This window comes from Phalacrocorax aristotelis, chromosome Z, assembly GCF_949628215.1.
Source record: "Phalacrocorax aristotelis chromosome Z, bGulAri2.1, whole genome shotgun sequence".
Classification (NCBI taxonomy): domain Eukaryota; kingdom Metazoa; phylum Chordata; class Aves; order Suliformes; family Phalacrocoracidae; genus Phalacrocorax; species Phalacrocorax aristotelis.
The window spans coordinates 54,766,132-54,789,707 of record NC_134311.1 but is presented as its reverse complement, the minus strand read 5'-3'; the positions used below and the strand labels follow the sequence as shown (position 1 = coordinate 54,789,707).

Below are 23,576 nucleotides of genomic sequence, written 5' to 3'. Positions count from 1 at the left end.
TTACCTGCTGGGGAGAGTAAAATAATTGTTCTTATCTTTCTTGAAGCCTCTTTAATACCATTGCTTTAAATGGTACTAGCAAATGGTAAATCGTTTTGCTAAATGGTAAATGCAAAGCGTTTAGTATGCTATCCTGTATTTTTCTTGCAGAGAGCTGCATAACACCATTATGTAAACATTGCCGTTATGTCTAGAAGACGTTTATTTTTGAAATCGTCCTTTTGCAGAAGCGCATTTTTCTCATAGTTAGTTAACTGGCTAATAATTAAAGCCAGGCTCAGCGCAGTGCCGCTGCAGCGCTCCCGTGCGCGGCTACGAAGCGGTAGCTCCGCGGCGGCCTCACGAGAGCGCCAGAAAAGCGCGTTGCACCGCCCGTCGTCGGCGCTGCCGGCGGCGCCCCGATGCCGCGGGGAGGGCCGGCGCCCGGGCGCGGAGCTCGGCCCCCGCCGCGCCCGTGGCCCCGGCCTCTCTCCGGCCCTCCCGGCCGCTCCGCGGCGCGCTGCGGAGGGGCTCCCCACCGGCTCCCTTCCCCGGCTTGCCCCCGACCCGCGCCGTTATTTGGGTTTCGGGGCGGCCGTTCCGCGGGGAGCGGGCAGAGTAGGCAGGGCCGTCCGTCCCGTCGCGCAGCCCCCGGCGGGGCGGGGCGGGGCGGGGCGGGGCGGCGCGGGGGCACCTCCGCACCTTCCCCGCCGCCGGCCGGGACGACAACCCCTGCGACAGCCCTGCCCGCCTCCTCCCGTCCCTCCCCCGCCTGTCACTCACCCGCTTTGCATAAACGCTCCCCCCGCCCCGCAGCCCATATACCCCTTCTCCGCGGCGCTGCTGGGGCAGAGCTGCGGCCGGCAGTGCCAGCAGCAGGAGCAGGCGCCGCCGCCGCCCCCTTTTCCCTCCTTCCGTCCCTCTTACCGCCCTCCTCCCGCGGCCCGCCTCCCGCCAGCGGCACCACCTCCGTCCCTCCGCGGCTCCCGGCGCTGCAGCCTGCCCGGCCGCCTCTCCGCGGGACCGCTGAGCCGCGCCTAGCCGAGCCGCGCCGAGCAGAGCCGCGCTGCCGTCCCATGCGCGGCGCTGCGCCGCCCGCCGAGGCACACGGACATCCGCGCTCGCCCGGCAGCCGCCGCTGTAAGTCGGTGCCCGCCGACCTGTTGCAGCGTCGGCCGCGCTCCGCCGGGAGGGAGGGGGGCAGCGCCGGTCCGCGGCGGGGCGGCCGGGGCCCGGACGGCGGGGCAGAGCTGCCGCTTGCTCGGGCCGGGCGCTGCGGGGTCCGCGGTGCCGGCAGCGCGGCGGGGCCGCTCCGACTGGAGGCGGGCAGCCCCGCCGATCCCCGCCACGGCCGAAGCCCGGACCCCGCCGCTGTGCCCGGAGCGCCGAGGGCCGCCGATCCTTCTACAGGCAGCCCGGCGCCGGGCGGCCGGTGGGTTACACATCCGCGGTGGCTCTTAGGTGTCTCCGATATGCGGCAGTCCTCGGAAGGTGCTGGCTGCTGTTTGGGAGGCTGCTAGTCTCCCCGGTGGGCTTCGGCGTCCTCCTCGGGGCCCCGGGAGGGCCGGAGCATCCCTCAGCGGGCGTGAGTCAGGGCAAGGGAGTGGGCGAGCGCCTCGCTGCTCCCGCAGCCGGCTGCGACCCTGCGCGCCCGGCGCCGGTACAGAAACTTTTGCACGTGGTTATTGGTCTGTAAAGGAAACCAAATGCGTCTTACCTTCTCATGCTGCTTCTTTATCAGGTTGGGAAGAAATTTAGCCAAGTTTATTTTCAGAGGCGGAGTCGTTTTGGCGTTATGGTGGAGTGAACCGAGGGGAATTCAGAGTTCGGTTTCTTTGTCTGCGTGTGGTGAGCAGTAGTGCATTCTTCGCTGGAGCAGCGTGTTCTGCTTTCCATCTCGCTGCAGGTCCTAGGAAGCCACTTGAGTTTGTGCTAGAGGACTTTAGGTAGGCTTGGGATTTGGCTCTGCAAAACTGATAGCATCGCTGCAGATTTAGCAATTGAAAGCGGTGTTAGTTAAATCGGTGGGGTGTTTAGCAGATTTCCTCTCCTTCAGCTGTTCCACTGATTCTAAACAAAAACGCAACTACCACCATGTAATTACAGAGTCGTATTAAAATGAGCCTACATCAGGGATGTGGCACTAATTTGAAAATACTTAGTTTTTCATTTGATTTAGGCTGAGACCTGCATGCTGCAGAGCCGGTATGAAGTAGGGCAAGGAGCCTTGTTTAGTCTTAAAGTAGTGTTTACTGCTGGGATGCTGTGACAAGTAGCCTGTTGAAGTGTAATTATAAATCAAAGTCTTGGTTCAACCTCTCTTCCTAGATAAAATCTATATCTGTAATTTACTGACCACTTTTTGTCTTTTACATACAAATACTATTATTTCTAAAGAAAAAGTGCCTGAAGGGAGTTGACTCATATTATTCAAGATGAACATTTGCTCAGTGACTGTAAATTACCGCTGCTGAAGTATTTGAGGCTTGCATAATTTCCAGCACCAAACAGAGAAATCAGAGATGTCATTTAATACATCTAACTGTTCTTGTAAGATTCTGGACTGAGGTAGTTGTCAGAAACTGCAAAAGGACATGTTTACAGAAACACTGAGTGTTAGTAAATTATGATAAATGCTTGTAAGGGTGTTTGACTAGTCCATGTGTGAACTCACAGCAGCAGCCACAGTGGCAGAAAACGATATGTATAGATGTGTATCTTTGTTCTGCTTGGGGAAATATATTAGTTTATCTTAAATGTGAATTGGCATACTTTGAATTCTCTCAATAGATGACATTGTGGTGATAAAGGCAATGTTACTGGAACAGTTAAAACACCAGCATACGTGAAATCTGTAAGCGCTTTGTAAGAAATGGCATTGCTCACTGAAAGACCAAGTCTTCTGTTTTAGTGGGGTGAAATGCTGGGTTCCTTATTCAGTAGCTGTTTGAGAGTAGCTCTTTTAATTTATTTTTTTTTTAATTATTATGGCAGTGTTCATTACTATGGCTGTGGGTGGGCTTGGGTAACACACAGTGATCCTGCTCCTCTCCTCTGCATATGGTCTGTAGCTCACTAGTTTCCAATGTATGCCTTAATTGCAGGGTGGGTTTTTAATGTTTGCCTCTATTTTGTTCTGGATATGGTCTCATTCTGAATGATACTGAGCAAGTGGCACTTGCAGAAGTACACATCCTGCTGAAGGATCTGAATGTGTGTGTTTGCAGCCTCTGACATGAACTTCACCTGCCCTATTTCTGAACTCTGTGCATGATAAAAGAAAATTTTCAGTGTACTCTGAATTCCCCCTATATGTGGGGGGAAAAGAGAGGAACTGTGTTTCCATAGAGATCCTGACATGCTTATGCTGTGGTGTCTACACACTCACTTAATTGGGATGGAGAGCAGGGGGGCAGTAAGCATCTTCATAATCTAGTGGCTCTTGTCTCTGATGAGTGAGTGTTTAGCTCCTGTCCTGCTCCCTGGCAAGGAAACCTTGCAGGAGTAGGTCCTCAGTATAAGGAAAGCCAGTCTGTAGAAATACAGTGAATACTTTGCGCTGCATCATAAATAGCATGTTAAATGGTAAAGTGCCTAGAAAAGTCTTAAAATTTTGCAGGGGGTGCTTTGCCAGTAAAGGGCTCACCTTCTCATCTGTGTCTCCAAACTGTTTATGTACCAGTATTTCAATCCATGACCCTTTCCATAATCCTTCAATTCCAGCGGGTTTCAACCTGTATGTGGTCAGTATAGTCTTTTTGGCTATAGATAAAGTGGGTAATTTCAGTCTGAGATTAGTCTTAGGATTCTTGAATGCTGTCTGAGTCTTTATTTGCCAGACAACACAATTGCATTAAAGGTAATATAATTTTTCTTGTAAAAGGATTGTGGAGATGTACCAGCCTCCTTAAGTCGTTCTGTGCTTAGTGCATTTAATAGGTTGGTCTAGGAAGCATTGGTAAAATAACTTTCTAAACTTTTGCATGGTAGAGTGAGACAGATACTCTGCCTGTGGCTCTGATGGGAAGATTTCCTCTCTGTTTTGGAGGATATTGAATTGAGCCACTGTATCCTGAGCTGTGTTGCTTGTTCTTTTTCATCCCAGTTAAGTTTCATCAGGACATCATGTTCCAGAATCAAGGAATCAGGCTATAGTTCTTTTGCAGTAAGGTGTCTCTTTGTTCCTTAATTGATGTTGGTTTGAGGGATTTTTTGCTGTGACTGAAGGGAAAGGAGCATCACAAACTTGCCGTTTGATGCGACGAATCAATTATTCTATGTGTTAGCACAGCTAGTGAGGCTGATGGTACTGGCTATGCTGCAGGTCATCTGCAGGTGTTGTATATTCCATATACACAAATCAGTTGTTCTGCAATGGAGTCTGCTTCCCAAATTAATCATATTTGGTTTGTATTTTGTCATAAATATTCTGGTCATATGAATCTAGAAAAATACATGTATTTATTTTAAAATGCTTCTTTTTTTTGAGGCTCATAAAGGTCTTGTGTCATCTTGAAGCATGAAATGTGGGAATAGAGTTGTACACTTCTGTACTGCTTAAACATGCTCACTAATATGAAAATATTTGAGTCTGTGCGAGAGGGAAGTATATCCACATTAAAAACCTGCACAGGTGGCCCCAGGTCATGCTCTGACTTTGAGCATTGGGTGCTTCCCAGGTAGGCTTTTGCCCTGTTCCTTATTTGAAGGTACAGTAAAAGGGACTCTGGGCATGCGAATATCATAGTAATTGGGGAAGTTTGCTTCTGTTCTTTCTCCAAGAAACTCCTCTGCAGTTTGGGGAGAGAGAAGTGAGATTATTACCATAGCAGTCACAGCCACAGCTTGCACTGGGCTCTATATGCTTCATCTCCTATTACTTACACTGTGGCTTTTTGGCCATTAGCTTTCCATGGCTGCCAATTTTCGTCCCTTTCCCTATACTCCATACTGTTTTGCCTTGACTCTTAATTAAATCTGGAAACATGCTGCTGTAATCATACGTAGACCTACATATCATGGCAGATGACAGTAACATTCACCTCCAAACAGGGACCTAACAGCACTGTGTTTGTTAGGAATAGGGTAGGATAGGATATGTCTTGTGTTTTATGCCTCCTCCAAACCTCAGAGTGAACCAATGGCTTCTGCTCTGAGTACCTGACTCTTGAGGCACCTTCAGAGGCGATGCCTCGGTGACTTCAGTTGATAGTCAAAACACATTTTTCTGCTGACTCTGGCTGTGTGTATGCTGTATCACTAGAACGGGCGGCTGCTGGCAGAGTTCAAGATAAAATCTCTCAAATTCAGTTGTCATATTTTTGCAGAGGTTTCGCAAGTGTAAATTTATGATTGTTGCTAGGTTTTTATTTTAAAGTTCCCTTTTTTCATTCTCTGCTGATGCATATGGAATCATTATACCAAAGGGAAGCTTCCTAATGGGATTAGTAGGTTTTTGTTCCCTGTGTGGCTTTTGACATTCCTGGTAGCTCTTCCTGCTATGATTCAGTATAGGAGAATGTTTCAAGCATGTGCATGTGTACATATGTAATGAATCAGCTGGTCTAGGTTGGGGAAGGGTGAGAAAATCAGTCCCAGTTCCTTTTCTTTCTCCTCTTCGTTGCTTACTGTATTGCTATGAAAGTTGGAGATCAGGTTTCCCAAGATAAACCTGCTCTTGGGCAACAAATAGAGTATGTCATTTATGAAACTCATATTACAAAAAAATAAACACATGCCAAAGGTAGATGCAATTCTCTGTCCACTCAGCTATAAATTAAGACTTTTTCTGCATCTTATAGTGAATAATAGATACACTTTTTAGTATGTAAAACGAATCATGAATTTAACTGTCGCATTGATCTTACTATTTTATTCTTTTTTGTTTATAGGTGTGAAAGAAAATGTCAGTCAGCATGCATGAAAATCGCAAATCTAGGGCCAGTACTGGCTCCATAAACATATACTTGTTCCACAAGTCATCCTACGCTGATAGTGTCCTTACTCACCTGAACCTTCTGCGTCAGCAGCGTCTCTTCACAGATGTGCTTCTCCATGCTGGGAACAGGTCATTCCCCTGCCACAGAGCTGTTCTAGCTGCTTGTAGCCGCTATTTTGAAGCAATGTTCAGTGGAGGACTGAAGGAGAGCCAGGACAGTGAAGTCAACTTTCATAATTCGATTCACCCAGAAGTCTTGGAGCTTCTTCTGGACTATGCATATTCCTCCAGGGTTATTATCAATGAGGAGAATGCAGAGTCGCTGCTGGAGGCCGGTGACATGCTGGAGTTTCAGGACATTCGGGATGCTTGTGCAGAATTTCTGGAGAAAAACCTTCATCCCACCAACTGTCTCGGCATGCTGCTGCTGTCAGACGCTCACCAGTGCACCAAGCTGTATGAACTCTCTTGGAGGATGTGCCTGGGCAACTTCCAGAGTATCAGTAAAAGTGAAGACTTCCTCCAGCTGCCGAAAGATATGGTAGTGCAGCTGCTTTCCAGTGAAGAATTAGAAACTGAAGATGAAAGGCTGGTATATGAGTCAGCTATCAACTGGGTCAACTATGATCTGAGTAAGCGTCACTGTTATCTGCCTGAGCTATTGCAGACGGTGAGACTGGCCCTCTTGCCAGCCATATACCTTATGGAGAATGTGGCCATGGAAGAACTTATCACCAAGCAAAGGAAAAGCAAAGAGATAGTAGAAGAATCAATAAGATGCAAGTTAAAGATCTTACAGAATGATGGAGTGGTCACTAGTTTGTGTGCCAGACCCCGTAAAACTGGCCATTCGCTTTTTCTGTTGGGTGGCCAAACCTTTATGTGTGACAAGCTGTACCTGGTGGACCAAAAGGCAAAGGAGATCATTCCAAAGGCTGACATACCAAGTCCACGGAAAGAGTTCAGCGCTTGTGCCATAGGCTGCAAAGTGTATATCACTGGGGGACGAGGGTCAGAAAACGGAGTCTCTAAAGATGTGTGGGTGTATGACACCCTTCACGAGGAGTGGTCGAAGGCTGCTCCCATGCTGGTAGCTAGGTTTGGGCATGGCTCTGCTGAACTTAAGCACTGTTTGTATGTAGTAGGAGGACATACCGCAGCAACTGGTTGCCTTCCAGCTTCCCCATCAGTATCCTTAAAGCAAGTAGAACAATATGACCCTGTGACCAACAAATGGACCATGGTTGCCCCACTGCGAGAGGGAGTAAGCAATGCAGCTGTAGTCAGCGCAAAGCTTAAGCTGTTTGCTTTTGGAGGTACCAGTGTTAGCCATGACAAGCTGCCCAAAGTTCAGTGCTACGATCAGTGTGAAAACAGATGGACAGTACCAGCCACCTGCCCCCAGCCCTGGCGCTACACAGCTGCAGCTGTTCTGGGTAACCAGATTTTTATTATGGGCGGAGATACTGAATTCTCTGCATGCTCTGCTTATAAATTCAACAGTGAGACATACCAGTGGACTAAGGTGGGAGATGTGACAGCTAAGCGAATGAGCTGCCACGCTGTGGCATCTGGAAACAAATTGTATGTGGTTGGAGGCTACTTTGGCATTCAGAGGTGCAAAACGTTGGACTGCTACGATCCCACATTAGATGTATGGAACAGCATAACAACTGTGCCCTATTCGCTAATTCCCACGGCATTTGTCAGCACATGGAAGCACCTCCCCTCATAATTGTGTGTATGTTGCAATTACAAATTATCAGGTAAGAAATAGCACCTTAATTCCACTGTAATAGTGATTTTCACAAAGCTTTTTAGCAGCAGCTCTGAGGAGGGTGAGTATATTCAATCCAACTTTGCAGCTGGAGCAACTAAGACACACATTCATGGGCTGTTGTCAGCCACGTATCACGTCTGCGACAAAGCCAGATTCTGGAAGTAGTTTGCCACATATCTTGGAGCCACTTCTCTGTATAGGGCCTTTTTCCTGCATGGTTTTGATGTTGAAAATGTTATTTTTGCTCAGTCCTTTACTTGTGTGGAAGTGCAGATAATTTTGATATTTAATCCTGCTCTGCATTTAGACGCTAAACACATGCTAAACAAGGGTTCAGTGCTGGTCTCCTGACATCAGAGGCCAGGTCACTCCGTATGTCCAGTAACAGTGCCCAGAAAAGATACTGTAAATTCTGATCTGAAGCCTGATAGTGAATTCACTTGAATTTCCAGGCAGACAGCATGCTTTCTCCATGCAGACAGCCTTTGGGGAAACTTGTTGACTTATGAAAGGTGTTTTACAGGCACTTCAGGCCTAATTTTCCATCTTGCCTAGACAGCATGGTTGCACCTGCATGGACTAAGGTTACTTTTGCTCCACTGACATACTTCAAAATACATATTTTTCAAAATAGTTATGGTCACATATGTTGGACTAGTTACACTGTCGGGAAGACATGTAATTAATATTGCTGGCTGAAATAATTACCAGTCTATAGCACACACTGTTCCAAAACAATTTAATTACATATAATGGGCCAAGCTCTTACCAGGTGCAACTTCAGCGTTGTATCTTCTCATAAGCAAGTCTGAATTTGGCCTTGCTTGTTTTGGTTGTTGTGAATTTATGATTTTTAGGAGGAGGGAAAAAAACCCTACAAAATCTGAGTACCTACACGAACTATTTTTCAGAACTGTTTTTCCATGCTAACTTACTGTTAGGTCAACAACTGCTAGTTTTTCCTTATTTTTGTCTTTTCTAGAGTTACATCATTTAAAATAAATCACGGGCATTTTCCAGAACTATTAATCTGTGTATTTTGCAACAAGTCTGGCAGACACCCCTTAGTGTTGTGTTGCTCTTTTCCCCCACTCGAGACCTTAGTACAGAATCACAGTTACCACTAGCCAACCAACCAAAGAGAGTGGCATGCTTAATCCTAAATAATCCATGCCCTATGAGTGGTAGTTTCTTTTTGGATTTGAACAGTGTATAGTGTAACCATGAAGGCAGGTTAGACGGAACAAGGCAAATACGTACAGTTGCAGTAAGTAAACAAACTCTGCCTTTGCATCTGAGTTACCCAGAAGTCCAGACTGATGGAGGTTCTCCAGAAAAGAGGAACAACAGCATGTGTATAAAGACTTACATAAGTTCTTCTGTTAGGGACAGATGATATTTTTTTTTCTGGTGTCTTTTGCAGCTGGAGACATTTGGCTGACTCTTGCAGTAAACATAAAACCCAAATGTCTTTGAAGGAGAATAGGTAGAAGTATATACCTAGAAATGTAGGGTAGTGGTGAAATTCCTTTCTCTGTGGTACACTGAGGATTCATCTTGTAGTTGTCTTTCAGCTGACTGGGAGCTTTGACTGAAAGAATACAAGGTTGGGCCCATGCAAAGCAGCAGGTCAGCATGGAAATCTAGTGTGAAATTGGGCTGTGTTGTGCCATCAACTGCGCTTGTCTCAGGTGGCTGTCTTGCAGACACTTTGTTTTTTACAGACTTACTCCTGGGAAAGCAGGGCAAACCCTTGAGACCTAACCAGATCCTGGGTGCTGGGAGTAATCGCACCCCCAACAGCCAGCAGATGGAAGCCCTGATTTCTGTGTGGTGGCTTCCTTCATAGCTGGGAACTATGTCTTGACATCTTCAGTTAATTTCTATTATTACTGACTTTCAGCAGTTCTTAGTGTTATCAGAGCAGTAGTATTAAATGCCCAGACTCAGTTCTGTGCCAAGAAAAATATTGACTTATTCTTCCAAGACTGACTTAATTGTTCTGAAGTTTATAGTACATGAGAGGGAGTGTTTTATTTTGAAAAAGAGTTCTCAGAATATAACGGTGCAAAAAGCTTTCCTTTGCTCTTCAGTATCTTGTTAAAAGCCATTAGTTTAGCTTCACTAACGAACAAGATAACTGGCTTGACTAACACACAAGATAACTGGCTGAATGCAGCCATAGACTGAAGTCTCTCCAATGCTGTGCGCTCATCCAGCAAGTAGGGTTTTTTCCTACTGACTCCTGCTGCTTTGTCCGCGGGTGGGAGGGACAAAAAGGAAATTACTTCTGATTACCCTCTGTTTTCGTGGCGCTGTGTGGCCCCAGTCTGACAGCTCTCAGGAAGACTTCAGTCTGCTTTGTCCCATTCCTCAGACTTGGGGTTTCTGAGTAGGTTAGGGATTTTTTTTTGTTCCCTCCATTTCAGAATTGTTTATAATTTGTTTTTTAAAGTTCATCCCATGACAGGGAACATTGTTTTGGCTTCAGTGTTGGTAGTGTGTTTCAGGGGGAAGAATGGCACACTATGCTAAGAAAGTCTAGAAAAGTCTAATGAACACTAAGTGCAGAAAACGTTTTTTAGACATAATGCAGATAGTGTGTTTCAGGCCCACAGCTGCAAAAAGGCTTGATGGTCTGGCTGTTACGTAGGCTGTGGTGTTTCTTATCAGTGTTCCCTGTTCTTAGACATCACAGCTTGAGAGAGATGTTCAAATAAACTGTGGATTCACTGGAGCTCCCTTGCATTGTAATGATATAGGATCTGCCTCCTAAAATTCTAGCAGTGCTGTCAGAAATGACTGAGCTGATGGTGGCTCGGAAGCTAGTATTTTAATGCAGCTTCATAGTGAAAAAGCAAAGCACAGTCTCGGCATCCAAGGCTGAATTTCTCATTGAATAATCAATTCTTATAAAGGACTTTAGGATGGAATTATTGATGCATCGTGCATTGCTGTGTGAAAAGAAATGAGACAGACTTCTGCTTTAATGAATAGCAGATATGTTTTAAGTAAGGATATTATATGTCCCTTTCCATGTTGTGAATAAATTCAATTCAGAATTCTTCATGGTGAATGGAGGCATTGGAGTAAGACACCTTTACCTCCCCTTCTGCTTTACTCCAACCAGGTTTGCCTTGGCCTGGGGATAGAAAAAACTCTTTGCACTAAGTGTTTATGTGGGCTTTTGTGGAAGAGAAGTCGCACAAAGTTATGTTGATTTAAAACAAATCCAAATCCAGAAAACTTTAAGATTTTGGGGGAACACAGAAATGCTGCAATTTGCAGGATGCAGAGCCCATCATGTTGAACCATATTGGGCGGGTTTGATTTAGGTTTCAAATGACTGAATTTATAGCCAAAAAAATAAACAGCCTTTCTGGTAGCAGGAGGATGGTTTGCAGAGTAAGGCTAGTAGAATAATAAAGGCAGAATCTGACCCTAAAAAATTATGTTCTTTGCTTGCTTATTTATCAGTAGTTGGCTATCGAACAGGAACACTGAGGTGGTGAAGGCGGGGAGGCCCATCAATTAGCTTGTATCTGGAGTGTAGCTTTTAGATTTTCTTTGACATCTAACAAAAACCTTATGGTACATTGTCTCAGCAAACCCCTTTAAGTCTTTTCTCTCTCCCTCCCCCCCCCCCCCCCATGCTTTTAGTGTACTCCTTTATTTGGAGAAGAGAATTGGAATCTCAGATCTGGAGAAACGGTTTTAATGAAGAAAAATTGTTCAGTGTCTCTTGCATTTGAAGAAAATCATCTGCACCTTGTAAATTATCCAACCTAGACATGAAGGAATGGGATGAAAAAAACCTGTCTTCAGTGCTTCAGCGCTTGGTTTAAATATGAATGGACGAACTTATGATCTGGTCCTTGTGCTAGTAATTGTGGATTAATGCCATTATTAATCAGTCCTTCAAAGGAGAAGAGACAGAACCTCTCTGAGCTGTGCAGCACACAGCACTCAATTTCCATGGACTCAACTGTTTGTATGTGAAATTTGAAATGGTTGTCATCTCTCTTTGTGGTGGTTTGAAGTGCCAGCGCCAGCTGCAGGGGAAGCAAGCCAGGTCTGAAACAGCAAGATGCTGCTGTGAGTGAAGATACAGCGGAATTGCTGCTGAACTCTGCTAAACGGAGCATGCTTGTCTGTGGGCAGTGTCTACAGCATCTCTTAGATCCCACGTTGCATTTTCCTGTGTGCAGTGAGCGACCCTCCGCTTGATAAGGAACAGCCCACTGGTGAAATGTTTTTTGCAACAGTGGGGAATGAATTATATCCCTCAAATGCTCCTAGTTCCCTTTGCTCCTTGTATTTATAAGTAATTCAAACTGTCCCATTCCTGTTATGTTACTTGTTGTAGATATAGTTATTTATTGTTCAGTGCTTGCATGCTGAAACAATGCCTGCAATTGTCTTCATGTTGCAAGGGCTTGTGTGAATTGTTGTATGTTTTGCACATTTTGTGATCGCTGACTTGCTCTGCTGCACAAAGAAAGAAAACTGTTGGGTAACAGTTGGAGATGGGAGGGAGGGGTGGCTTCCTGGTCAGAAATGGAAGGATTACAAGGCAGGATCTTAAATTACACATGTACGAAAGGAAGAAGCCATGGAGGTCACTTTCTCAGGCCACCAGCTCCCCAGGTTGCATGTGGTGTGTCTTGTAGATGGTGTCCTTGCTACATTTCATTTGTTGGTCATGCCTTTCAATTTCTAATCTGGAAATAGCCAAAAATCCCTTGCAGCTCTCTCTTTGTGCAGCTTCCCGATTGCAACGCAAATACTGTGGAAGAGCTTCTGGATACCAAGCCCAGATGAAGTCATTGTCCAAAGTTATTTATTTATTTATTGGGTTGGAGGAGGGGTACCTCCAATATAGCCACATTGACCGTAGTGAGTGGAGTATGGTGATTCAAGAATAGAAACAAAAAAACCTCAAGATAGGTTAGTAATGAAGTCTTACTTTAAAAAAAAAAAAAAAGAGCAGCAACTTTGCACTGACTGGATTGCCTCATCCATCTGGATTTCAGATGGTCGTCTGAGTGGCCAGGTGTCAAAGACCCAAGTGCTCTAGCAAAATTCTTATGGGGATATAAAATGAATTTCAAACCTCTTAATCTTAAAAATAGCCCTCAAACTCTGCTGCCTTTTATTTTGCTTAGCCAGGTGTGTCTTTTTACACCTGGTTGCTCAGAAGCGACAGATACAATCCTGAGAAACCAAAATTTTATTTCTTTAAATAAATTTGTTTCTTATCAGTCTGGTCTTGAGACAGAGATGAAGCTGCTCTCTTTCTTCTGGATTGCAGAAGCTTGTGTTTCACAGGTGCTTTCTTTGCCAGATCCTGTAATGAAGTGTGTATTGTATTGTGTTTTTTTCCTAATGTTTCTGGAGCCTAACTTAAATGGCACATTCAGTAACGTGGTTGGTGTGTGCTGCGGTATAATTAAACTGCTGCATGCATGCATGCAAAACAAAAATAGTCACATTGGTGATGCTTGCCTTTGTGTGACAGTGATGTAGCTGTATTTGTGAAAGCTTTGTCATCTGAAAGTGTTTACACCGGTCACTGGAAGTTTCTCTGTGCTGCCTTACATTTGACTTGCTGTTTGGAGTGGACCCTTACATTTCAGAAATAGAGTATTTGGAGTTCTGTGAGTACTGAGGCAATACTGAATAATTAGCAAAGGCATTAGCATTTTTTTAAAGGATGAGGCTCAGCTAGATGTGAACAGTTATAGTTCCTCTGGTCAAACTGATTTCTTGAAATGATAGGTTTAAAAAGTGTTTAAACCCACAACCTTCCCCTCTTTCCCTGCTCCTCCCCTCCCCTGCATTGGTTCTTTTCTGTTAGATGGCTTTTAAGCAATAGGAAAACTTCTTAGATAGGGTAGATCTCCTTTCTATATCCTTGTACTTGCACAGGTTGCCCTGTTGAATGAAACAGCCTTGAACTGCTGTTGCCTTTCATCTTGTGGATCACTCCCAGGAGTGCAAAGGGAGCCATAAAATCAGACTTCCTGTGCTTTGCATGTCCTTTCCCCAGGCACTAGTGGCTGCAGGAGGTACAAGGAAGAGAAGAACCGGGTCCCCAGGGGCCCCCTTGCTTGAATAAGGATACATAAGTTTGAGACCTGTTTTCTCCGTCAAAATAATTAGAGTCCAGACGTGAAGCTGCACTGCATCTAACTAATTAGCTTATGAAATCTGTTTTGTAGTGCCATGCAACTTCCGAAAGTGGAATGAATTTTCTGCAGCTGTTTCCAAAGTTGTGGTCTGCTTTCAAGTCCTCGATTAATTCTTGTGTGTAGGCTGAAGGAAGCTGAAGTCAGGGTGGGCCCCTGGCTCTGCAGGGAACACACTAGGCTTTTGCTGTTTGAATTGATGTGGGAATCCTGGCTAGCTACTTGACCATTCCAGTCCTGCAAAACACCCCACACTTTGAAGCAAATGCAGTTCACAGTGGAGTGCACACAAAAACCCTGGCATAAGATGGGAAGGTTCCTCTTATTTTGCAGGCTGGTTGCTGTAGAAACATATAACAAAGGACAGCCTTCCTCTTCTGGTATAATTGTGCAGCCTCTTTTCTCTCTAGGTCTGACACCTGTCTGAATAAGAGTGATTAGAGCAGAATAATGTTCCCTTCCCTGGCTATTGAAGATGTGGTTCATGTATAAAAGAAAACTGTGCAAGTGAAGAAGTAAAATTGTCTATGTTGTGTCTCTTTGTTTGTTACCACATCTTAAGATTTTGTAAAACTTACCTTTTTTTTTTTTCCCACAATGTGAAACTGAAGGTCAATAAATTATTAGAGATTTTTTTTTTCCATGGAGCATTTATTTCAAGTGTTGTCTCTTCCTCCCCTCTCTCCTCACTCCCTAATGCTTTGAATCCCTTATAATATTCTTTTCATGTCCTCTTAATAAAAGCACATCAACAACATGCAGTTTACTGCTTTGGTTTAAGCTTCTGCTTCAGTTGCACTTCCCTTCCCTTTGTTCTGCTCTGCTGCTGTTACTATGATCTCTATCTCAAAGTTCAGCAGTTAAAACTGGAGAGACTCAAAACATTTAAGAACAGGAAATGCAAGTTTGTTGGTGCCTGATATGACTTGGAAGCGGAATTAGGCCTCTCGAATCCTTCCTAATTATTCTTAAGGCAAAAAATGCTGGCTGCGTGTAAAACATTGCAGTTGTTCTATATAGTACGCACATATTGCCAAACTCTTTGATCTTTTAAGCTTACTTACACTTTAATGTGTATACAGGGTGGGTTGTGTTTTTTTTTCTCTCCTCTTTAAATGCTATTGATTTTCTATGTTGGCTTAGCCCCTCTGTGTCCTTAAGGTGTTGCTGACCACTGTCCAGGTCTAAAATAACATCATGCAGGAGCATTCATGTGCACACCCTGGAGGTTCATATGCTCAGGTCTGCTGAGCACTGACCTGCTGTCCTGCCTAGAAAAGGATTTTCCTTGAGCATGAATCCATTGCTTTGGAGCAAAAGAACAAGGCTTTTCTTCCTTGCTTGGGGTGTTTCACTACCTACCATCTCATCCCTTTGCCTATACAGCTCTGAAGGAGGAAGTAAAGGAGGTGTCCAGGTCACAGCACAGTGCAGCAAGGATACTGATGCTTCGGTTGCCACCACTAACCTGTGCAGTGTGACTTGTGTAACTGTGCACCTGGGTTCCTGGCCCTGGAAATGGAATTGTAGTCCTTGTTTAGCAGAGGGAGGGAAAGGAAAGACAGTAGCGAGAAGTATTGCTTTCTGCAAAAATTAAGTTTTCTGAAATCTAACCTATTTCTATTAGAATTCCTCTAGCTGCCACCTGAAAGTCACAGGTTTCTTTGAGGTGTTTGTTTGCCCGAAAGAGTCAGGGCCACAGTATTAAGTGACTTCCAGGCCTCGGCACTGCTCAGTTAACCTGTGTTTGAGGTGTTTGCAATCAGTCTTAGCTGGGGGAGTGGGCATTTACTTCACAGAATCTTGAAATATGAATGGTACTGGAAGAAATCAGCCTTCCCACAGAACAAAGTAAGGTTAAAGCAGTTACAGTGCTCATTGCAAGCTCTTTGCTGGACAGTAAGCTGGGTTGGTTTTTCTTATTTGGATTTCACCAGGGCCTGGGATTCTTGCAGCAGCACTGGGCATGAACAGACTGCTGTAGGGTGACTCACTGGTGTCATTTTAGGGCGTCAGGTTACTTGTTGGATGACTTTTATCTGGTCGTGGATTCAAACTCCTTTGCTTGGCTCTGAACATGGAAGACTTCTTATACTGGAGGTCTGATATTTATGGTGAGAATTTAAAATATATGACATTTAGATTTAAAACAGCTGATAATCTGTAAAGTAGACACCTGCAAGGCATTGGCTCTGTTCACTGTAAGTATGAATACTAAATGTCTTTAATTAATAGAAGGGAATCATCTCATTAGCATTGATTATGGCTCCATGAAACATACCTGGGTGATCAGCCCTGACCTAGGAAAGTCTCAAAGGCTCTGTCTCTACTAGTAAATTGACCATGCCTGGGAATGGCCTCTGGTACTGAGGCCAGCTGGCACAAAACAGCCATGAGCTCTTTGAGCAGCCCCTTGTCCTGGCAAGTCAGGGTGGCTGCACACAAGCTGCTTGGGGTGGCCACTGGAGTGCTCTGGCTCCTGAGCTCTGCCCAGGAATGCTCCAGAGGAGTGCAAGGTTGCATGGGCCAAAAACATGCTGGGGCCACTCAAGAAATTCAGCAGAACTGACAAGCATCTTCCAGGGCCTGGGAACATTCCCAAGCACAAATATATGGCTGTCATCCCAACCAGGACGTCTGAGTAACATCACGCTTATGTCCTGGATAACTGAGTGGAAGTTGTCTGATCCAGCATTAATGACCTAAATGCTGTTGAAGGTGGAGGAAGGAATGCTGTCTCTGAGTCACCCAAACCTTGATAAGTAGAAAAGATGGGTCCTGAAGAGGTGGAGACATGTTGCTTCTTCAGATGCTGTGACACAAAGCTTTGGAAGTGCGGAGAGAAGGGAGCAGGAGTGCCCACCTGAGTGAAGAATGGTTCGTGTGCCTGAAGGTAGGAGGTGGCAGCACCCTGTGGGCTTTGCAGCAGCAGCGTGGTGTCTTCTGGTTTCAAAAAAAGAAAATGGAGTGGAGCCCTGTCACAAAGAGACAGCTCAGGTGTCCACGTGGGAATCCATATGTGTGCCCTAATACCAAATAAGACAAAGTTAAGTCTCCTGTTTTAAAGGATCACTAGTTCCCACCTATACTGGCATATCATCATTTTTGGCCCTTACACTGCTGTAAGACCTGCATAATTTACTCCCCTCCACAATATGAAAGGCTGCAATCTGAAATAGTAATCTGGTCAGTTTTCTGTGTATGTGTATGTACATAAACCATACAGAAAAATAAATGTCATAGGAAAACTATATGTTTATTAAAATCTTTACATTTATGTGTGGGTGTGGCATGAAGCAAAGTACAATCTCCCTCAGTGGTAACATATGCACATACACAGCAGACCATCTGTCCTCTAGGTCTCTTTAATAATGGTCTGTGGATTTTCAAGTGTCGCTATTTGTTAGAAACTGTACATTTAAATATGAGAATTGCCCTTAAAACTAAAAATGTACGTAAGGCATGACTGTGAATTAAAATGAGTGGTTAAATAAATTACAAATCTCTTTCATAATCATGTTTAGGCTATGCTTCTGGCCCGATAATGCTCTGAGAGTCTCAGGAAACCAAATTAGACAATGTGTTCTTTTTTTTTTGTGTGTGTGTCTAGTTACCCTAGAAACCATAATCTTTATCTCTGAAGCGATGGGGAGCTGTGAAGGAGGCAAAGCCACTGGAATTTCTGCCAGGACCCCTCATAATCCTACTCTTACAATATCAGACATTTACTAAATTACTTAATGCTTGTGTATTAGATTAAGTTCATTAGATATTTTGTAATCACTATGCAGAATTTGTGGGTCATAGCCCGTGCTCTGATTCAGAGGTAAAGTTTATGGTTGACTGTGTTACTTAATTGCAATTATGTATTTATATAAGCCAGAGTCACAAATCCAGACGAAGATTTTACCAATCTGCAGCTCTTTCCATGAGATTTCAACATACGTCATCACATTTCACCCTGACAATAGGTTCATGAGGGAGCAAAAATATTTAGTCCCAACCTTGGGCCAGAAAGCCAGGGCACAGGGGATTTCTGTGATGCAGGATGCAACAGGGGTTGCAGCAGAACCTCCTTGGGTCTCCCGGCACCTTCTCCTGGAGTGCACTGTGTCAGTTGACAGGATGTCAGTCTGCTTTGCGAGACTGACTGTGAAAACTTGTCATCTCATTCATGTTGTCAGTTGGCTTGAGAAGGGGTTACAGAGATGTCTCCCAGGACTAACAGGACTAGGGGTAACTTGCCACAAGGTAAACCCAAGCGAGCTGGCTTTTTATGTAGCAGTGAGGGACAATAGTTCTTTCAGGCAGACAGTTACTCTTAGCTGGAGTGCTGATAGGAAGCAGACAGGTTTGGAGAGCTGCTGGTAGCAGAGTATTCACACAAACTCAAGACGTTATCCTACCTTGGCATCCCTACCAGTATGGAGAGGTACTGAGTGAAAGAAAGATGCAGGTCAGACTTTTCATCTTAAAAGCAATAGACTTTCTTTTCCATTCCAAAACCAGAAACATCTTGTCTTACAAATATTGGAAAGAGTAGTTTAAAGCCTGGGGTTCTCTCTAAAGGGATTCAGGCAATGCAGATTTTCTCCTAGGGAGAACAGCTGGCTGGAGTGGCATGGCTCAGGGTATGGGAAGCAGCTGGGCAAGAGGAGGTTGGTGGGTTGCTGGAAGTGTCCCTGGACACCGAGGACAGTGGTCCAGTTTTCATTTCCGTGCCTACTTAGTCCTTACTTTCCTTCACCCCCATCTTTGCTCTTTCAGCCCGTTCCTGCGTAAACTCCTCTCATAGACCCATTGCCCAGCAATTACAGTTAGATGGGGAGAGCAGCAAATCTTGCAGACATTAGAAGGATGGGAGGTGAAAAGCTTTTGATGTCATTTGCTTACATATTGCCACTGAATGTAGTCCAGGAGCTGTATCCCATGGCCTGATAATCCTGCAGAGGATCTGCCTTTGTCTCACTCTACCTGAATAGCAGAGCTTTAGCCCCTTTTTCACATGGCTCATGGCTATCAGCTGTTTGCAACCCTGTTTGGCACAGGCCTGTCTCTAGCTGTTTCTGGTTAACTTTGCAAAAAACCCTGAAAATACTCATGTCATAAGGTAAGATCTGATGTGTTGTGTTAGCTAGTGTTTTGTTAGCTTTAAAAGGGCTAGTCATCAGTGCTGATGTATGTCCTCTTCTGTTTAGCTGAAACATGCCTTTCATCTTTGATCCTGCAAATGGGGTTCTGGAACAGTTGGGCACATGCAGATGCTCTCGCAGAGACTGTCTCACCCTGCTCATGGGTGTACAAACACCCTCCCTGTTACCAGGGATATTTTATGTTGGGATTTATTAGCTCCTTTGCATTTTCAGCAAATCAATTTGAGCTGATAGAAACAGGTCCCTTCTTCCCACCTCCCACCTAGAGGAAAATACCACCCCTTTAGTCACAGAGTAGGGTCTTTCCTCACCTCATGCCTTTTGCGGATGTGTTTTTGCCAGTCTCCATGTGACGGACATTTGGTTTGCTTGGTTTTCTGTACGAAACTGGAACTTTTTTTCAAGGTGTGACTTGGCAGCTGCCAGGAAACCCACCTACTTGTGTCTTCTTGGCTGCAGCATCGCAGTGAATTGGGCACTGTGGGATGGAGGGAGATCTGCTCAAGTAAAAAACAGCTGCTTGTGGGAGATGCCTTGGTTGTGCAGCTCAAGAGGCAGGGATGGAGGCATTGACAGTGCAAGTGGTGATGGTGGCACCTTGAGAAATATAGGAGCTTTCTTCCAGTTGGACGAGACCTAACGCAAAACTTCCAAGATGCTGAAGGAAGAGAGTTTCCTATGGACCCAGAAGAGATTTTGTGGGGTTTCTTCAATGCTCGCTGTTTCTGTACTAGTGGGTAAGGCTGCAGGAAAAAAATACATATTTTTCTGTCTCACACTCTTCCTCCAAGAAAACACAGTATTTGTGTCCGAGCATCTCCACTTTGTTCACCTCACACAGTGCATTTGAGTGTTTCTATTTGAAAGTTATTTTATCTGATGCTATAGTAAAATATGACTTTATTGATTGAAAGCCTGTAGGTGTCTATGGTCCATCTTGCTTTCACAAAAGGGCACGGCTTGCTCACCTTAAGCCTCTGCCTTGTTGTGTCAAGCTGCTGCTTGGCGTTGCTTGCCCAGCACCACGGACAGAAAATGGGGAGAAATGTCCTTGCTGTAATTGCTGGCCCTGGTGGACAGATGGTTCAGGGCTGACTGCAGCCCCAGAAACTGAGGACGCGGCCCTGGATCCTGACTATGCTGAGGCTCAACATCAGATAACTACAAATGCAGCTGCCAATAAGCTGAGGCACATTTTCTCACTCCTTGCAGCTACTTCGGTTCTTGGAAGAACAATTTGTTTCCTTCTCCTGCTCTAATCCATTTCAAAGGTGCAAAAAGGGAAAATATTTATGGTTTAAAAAAAACATTAAAAACTGTGATATGGGCTTTAGAAACTCAGAAGTAAACTAGCTGGCTGTTTAGACAATTGAATAGTCAAGCCTCGTAACAAGAATATTTAAATAAAAATGTGTAAGAGTAATTCTTAACTTAGTTGGAATAGCAAACAATGGATTAATTTTGATATCTAAAGCAGGTAAAGACTCTTTTTTTCTTATTTTTGTTGAGCTATTCTGGAGAAAAGCTGTCCTATAAAATGTCTTAGCTTTCCCCTGTCATCTGACATACAACCTTTTTTTACCCTGTGAGCACGTCTGTGTGTGCTTAAATTCACACAGCCTGAGTACTCCTGTTGAGTTTAGTGGATTAATTCAGAGACCATAATATTAGCATGCATCAGTTGCAGGATTGAGGACCATGCTCATAGGAAAAATTTCATGATGAAGCACTGCAGGGTACTGATATAAAGGATTGAGGGATGGCCAAACTGTTTAACTTTTCTATTGAGGGCATCAAAAAGATTGTTCCTGTGGCAAACGGAGATTACCTGCTCCTAAGGTTCCTTGAACAACAAAACAGATGGAAAACATCTAAGATGGCATGGAAGATCCTACTACCAAGAACACAAACAATACAATTTTAATAATTTTAGGTTGTCATTGTTAGAATTTATTTAGCATTTTTTTCTAGTTATGCTATATTAATTTCTATACAGGATAAAATGCAGAAACATAATATGCGTTCATTGAAATTTCTTCTGCCTAAACATTGGTGTATGCATTAAAAAAATGTATAAAATACTTTCCAGCAGATTGCCAAAAATGGTATTGTCATAGAAGGGAATAGCATTACTTTTTTCTCCTCTGAATAAATATGAAGAGACTAGCTACTTAGTGATCTTGACATCCCAGCCTGAGAGTTCACAGTATTTGTGAATAATTAGTCACAAAAGTCTTATATGCATTTCTTTCCTTTCTTATGGCCACGACAGCTAGTGATCCATCCATTCTCTGGTGCTGTTAAACACCAGCAGCACCTCTGATGGAGGTGTGCTCAATGAATGCGTTGTTAGCACTGAGCATATCTTGGGATCAGGTGCATAGACTAGGGCTACCATCAGGCTGGGGCAGGCAGTCGTTAGTCTAGTTCAGCATCTTGCATGGATTAATCACCTTATAATGTGCATCAGAGCAGTTGCAAGAAACCCTGCAGCAGGCACCTGTGGCATAAATAACGGTCCTGAGAAGTTTCTCCTTGCTTTCCTGTGTGCAAAAGGGTTTCCTTGAAGTCACCTAGATTGAGTACTGCCTCTCCCACAGCAGCCTGTGACCAGTATTAGAGTAACCCTGTCTGCCAGCAGCCACGGCTCAGGCAAATGCTCTGCCTCCTCCTCGTTTATCACCTGAGCCTGCAGCATGGGACAGAAGTTCTCAGTCCATGACCTGCGTGCAAGCTGGTGATCTGCTGAAATGGCATTATAATAGAAAGAACGTTTTATTGAAGTTGTTTCCAGTAAATGTGTAAGGTTTGCATAAAGCTACCTATGGCCCATCTAACCAAGGTTTGGTACTAAATTAAAATGAGAATGATATATTATAATATAGCTGCTTAATCTAGAGTGTCTTGTGGAACAGGTGGTATCTATTAAATTGCAAACTCCATGTATTGTATCTTCTTTTACTATATGAACCCTGAATATATTAACAATGTATATGAGCTTCAGAGATACAGTCTGCTACTCCAGCACTTAAAATATATTTTCAGAATGTAATAAAATAAGACTCAGTCTTTTTATGACAGGGCAGACACCTGAGAATCAGTGTTATTTTATGGGCAGGCTATATCTTTCCAAAGTACAAGGTAGATAATCTCTGAGGCGGGGGGCAAGGGGGGAGTGGCTAGCAAGTACATTAAAATGTGTAAGGTTTGGAGGGAATATATTTTTTGTTATTAGCTGGTAAGTGTTCCTTTCTGCCAGTAGCTGAGATCTTAATTCTGTCTCTTTTTGGTAACACAGTGCTCACAAAGAAATTAGTAGGAAAGTGGTGCGTGAAACAGAGCAGGACTTACACAGACCTATAGCCAACAAAGGACAAAGAGAGAAGGTGTTGCTGCAAGTTCTAAAATCATGGTATGAGAGGCTCTGTTAGGAGGAATAAGTTTATTAACACATGAGTAAATAGTGTTTGGCACAGAGAATACAAGAGAGAGTTTATTCACCAGCCCAATGTGTAGACATGAAATGCAAATCATTAAAAAAGGCATCAGCCCTTTTGAAAATAATGACTTCAGGCCTAAACCTTCCTGTTGTGTTTCAGATCTCCTTACCTACACTTTGGACTTACTCTCAAAAAAACACATGCACACTGTTGTGCAGCTGGAGGGTGGCAACAGTGGTTATGTTGGGATTTTTAAGATTAAAAGATTGGTTTATTTAACTGGATGGTTGTAGCCAAATACCTTATATTTCTGTAAGGATCTGGAAGGAAAAAGTGTTGCTCAGCCTCCACATGTTATTACTTAAATCATCAAACCGAAGCTACAGAAACATTTTGTCATGAAGGCAGGACAGCCTGTCAGATAGTTAACTGCTGGTTTACTGGTAAATTATAAAGTAAATTAGTTAACCTGTGTTATAGATCAGAAAGAGAGAACTAGTTGCTTGTGTTTTGTCTTGACTGTTCTGCTGGAATTGAGTGAATACTCCTAACAATACTCCTGGGGGAAAAAGAAACAAAACCAAAACAAACAACAATGTGGAAAACTGTGGAGTTTGCCTTGACTGTGGCCATTGTCCACAGCATTCTCTCACACCGGTCTATGTGGGTAAGGAGATCTTGAGAACAAGGAGAATTTTCTAGGGAACAGCCTTTGCAGATTCAAGATTCAGATTTATCTTTGTTCCCCTCTTCCATGAATTGTAGCCACAACCTTCCACCTATTGTTTTGGTCCCCCCACTGTTTAAAAAAATAGTTCTTTTCAACCAAAAAGTTGAATGATATTTCTTCAAGATATCCACAGTTTAAAAAAACAAAAAGCTTAAAATATTCCTAGATGTTGACTTTTTTCTCTTTGCATTCAAAAATCATGATCACAGTGATATAAGCTGTAGCTACAAAACGATTAAAGAGCTGTAGAGAGTTGCGAGGTGTACCTGATCAGTGCACACCCAATCCCACTTTCCTCTGATCATACAGTCTCTCTGCAGCCTTCCCAACAGAATGATTTTTGTTCAAAAGCCCTTATGGAGGTGTTC

At 44.0% G+C, this 23,576-nt stretch overlaps 1 protein-coding gene across 1 annotated transcript; it reads left to right on the top strand.

The window, feature by feature from the left end:
• The first annotated feature begins 829 nt into the window (after nt 1-829).
• ENC1 (ectodermal-neural cortex 1) lies at nt 830-14,532 on the top strand. Its single transcript, XM_075078458.1, has 3 exons — nt 830-1,119; nt 5,871-7,683; nt 11,358-14,532. Exon 2 carries the CDS (start codon nt 5,883-5,885, stop codon nt 7,650-7,652), a length of 1,770 nt encoding a protein of 589 aa, XP_074934559.1. The 5' UTR covers nt 830-1,119; nt 5,871-5,882; the 3' UTR covers nt 7,653-7,683; nt 11,358-14,532.
• The last annotated feature ends 9,044 nt before the right edge of the window (nt 14,533-23,576 follow it).

What these genes read in the sequence shown, in the direction of transcription:
- ENC1 (XM_075078458.1), top strand. Translation starts at nt 5,883, where the DNA reads ATGTCAGTCAGCATGCATGAAAATCGCAAATCTAGGGCCAGTACTGGC.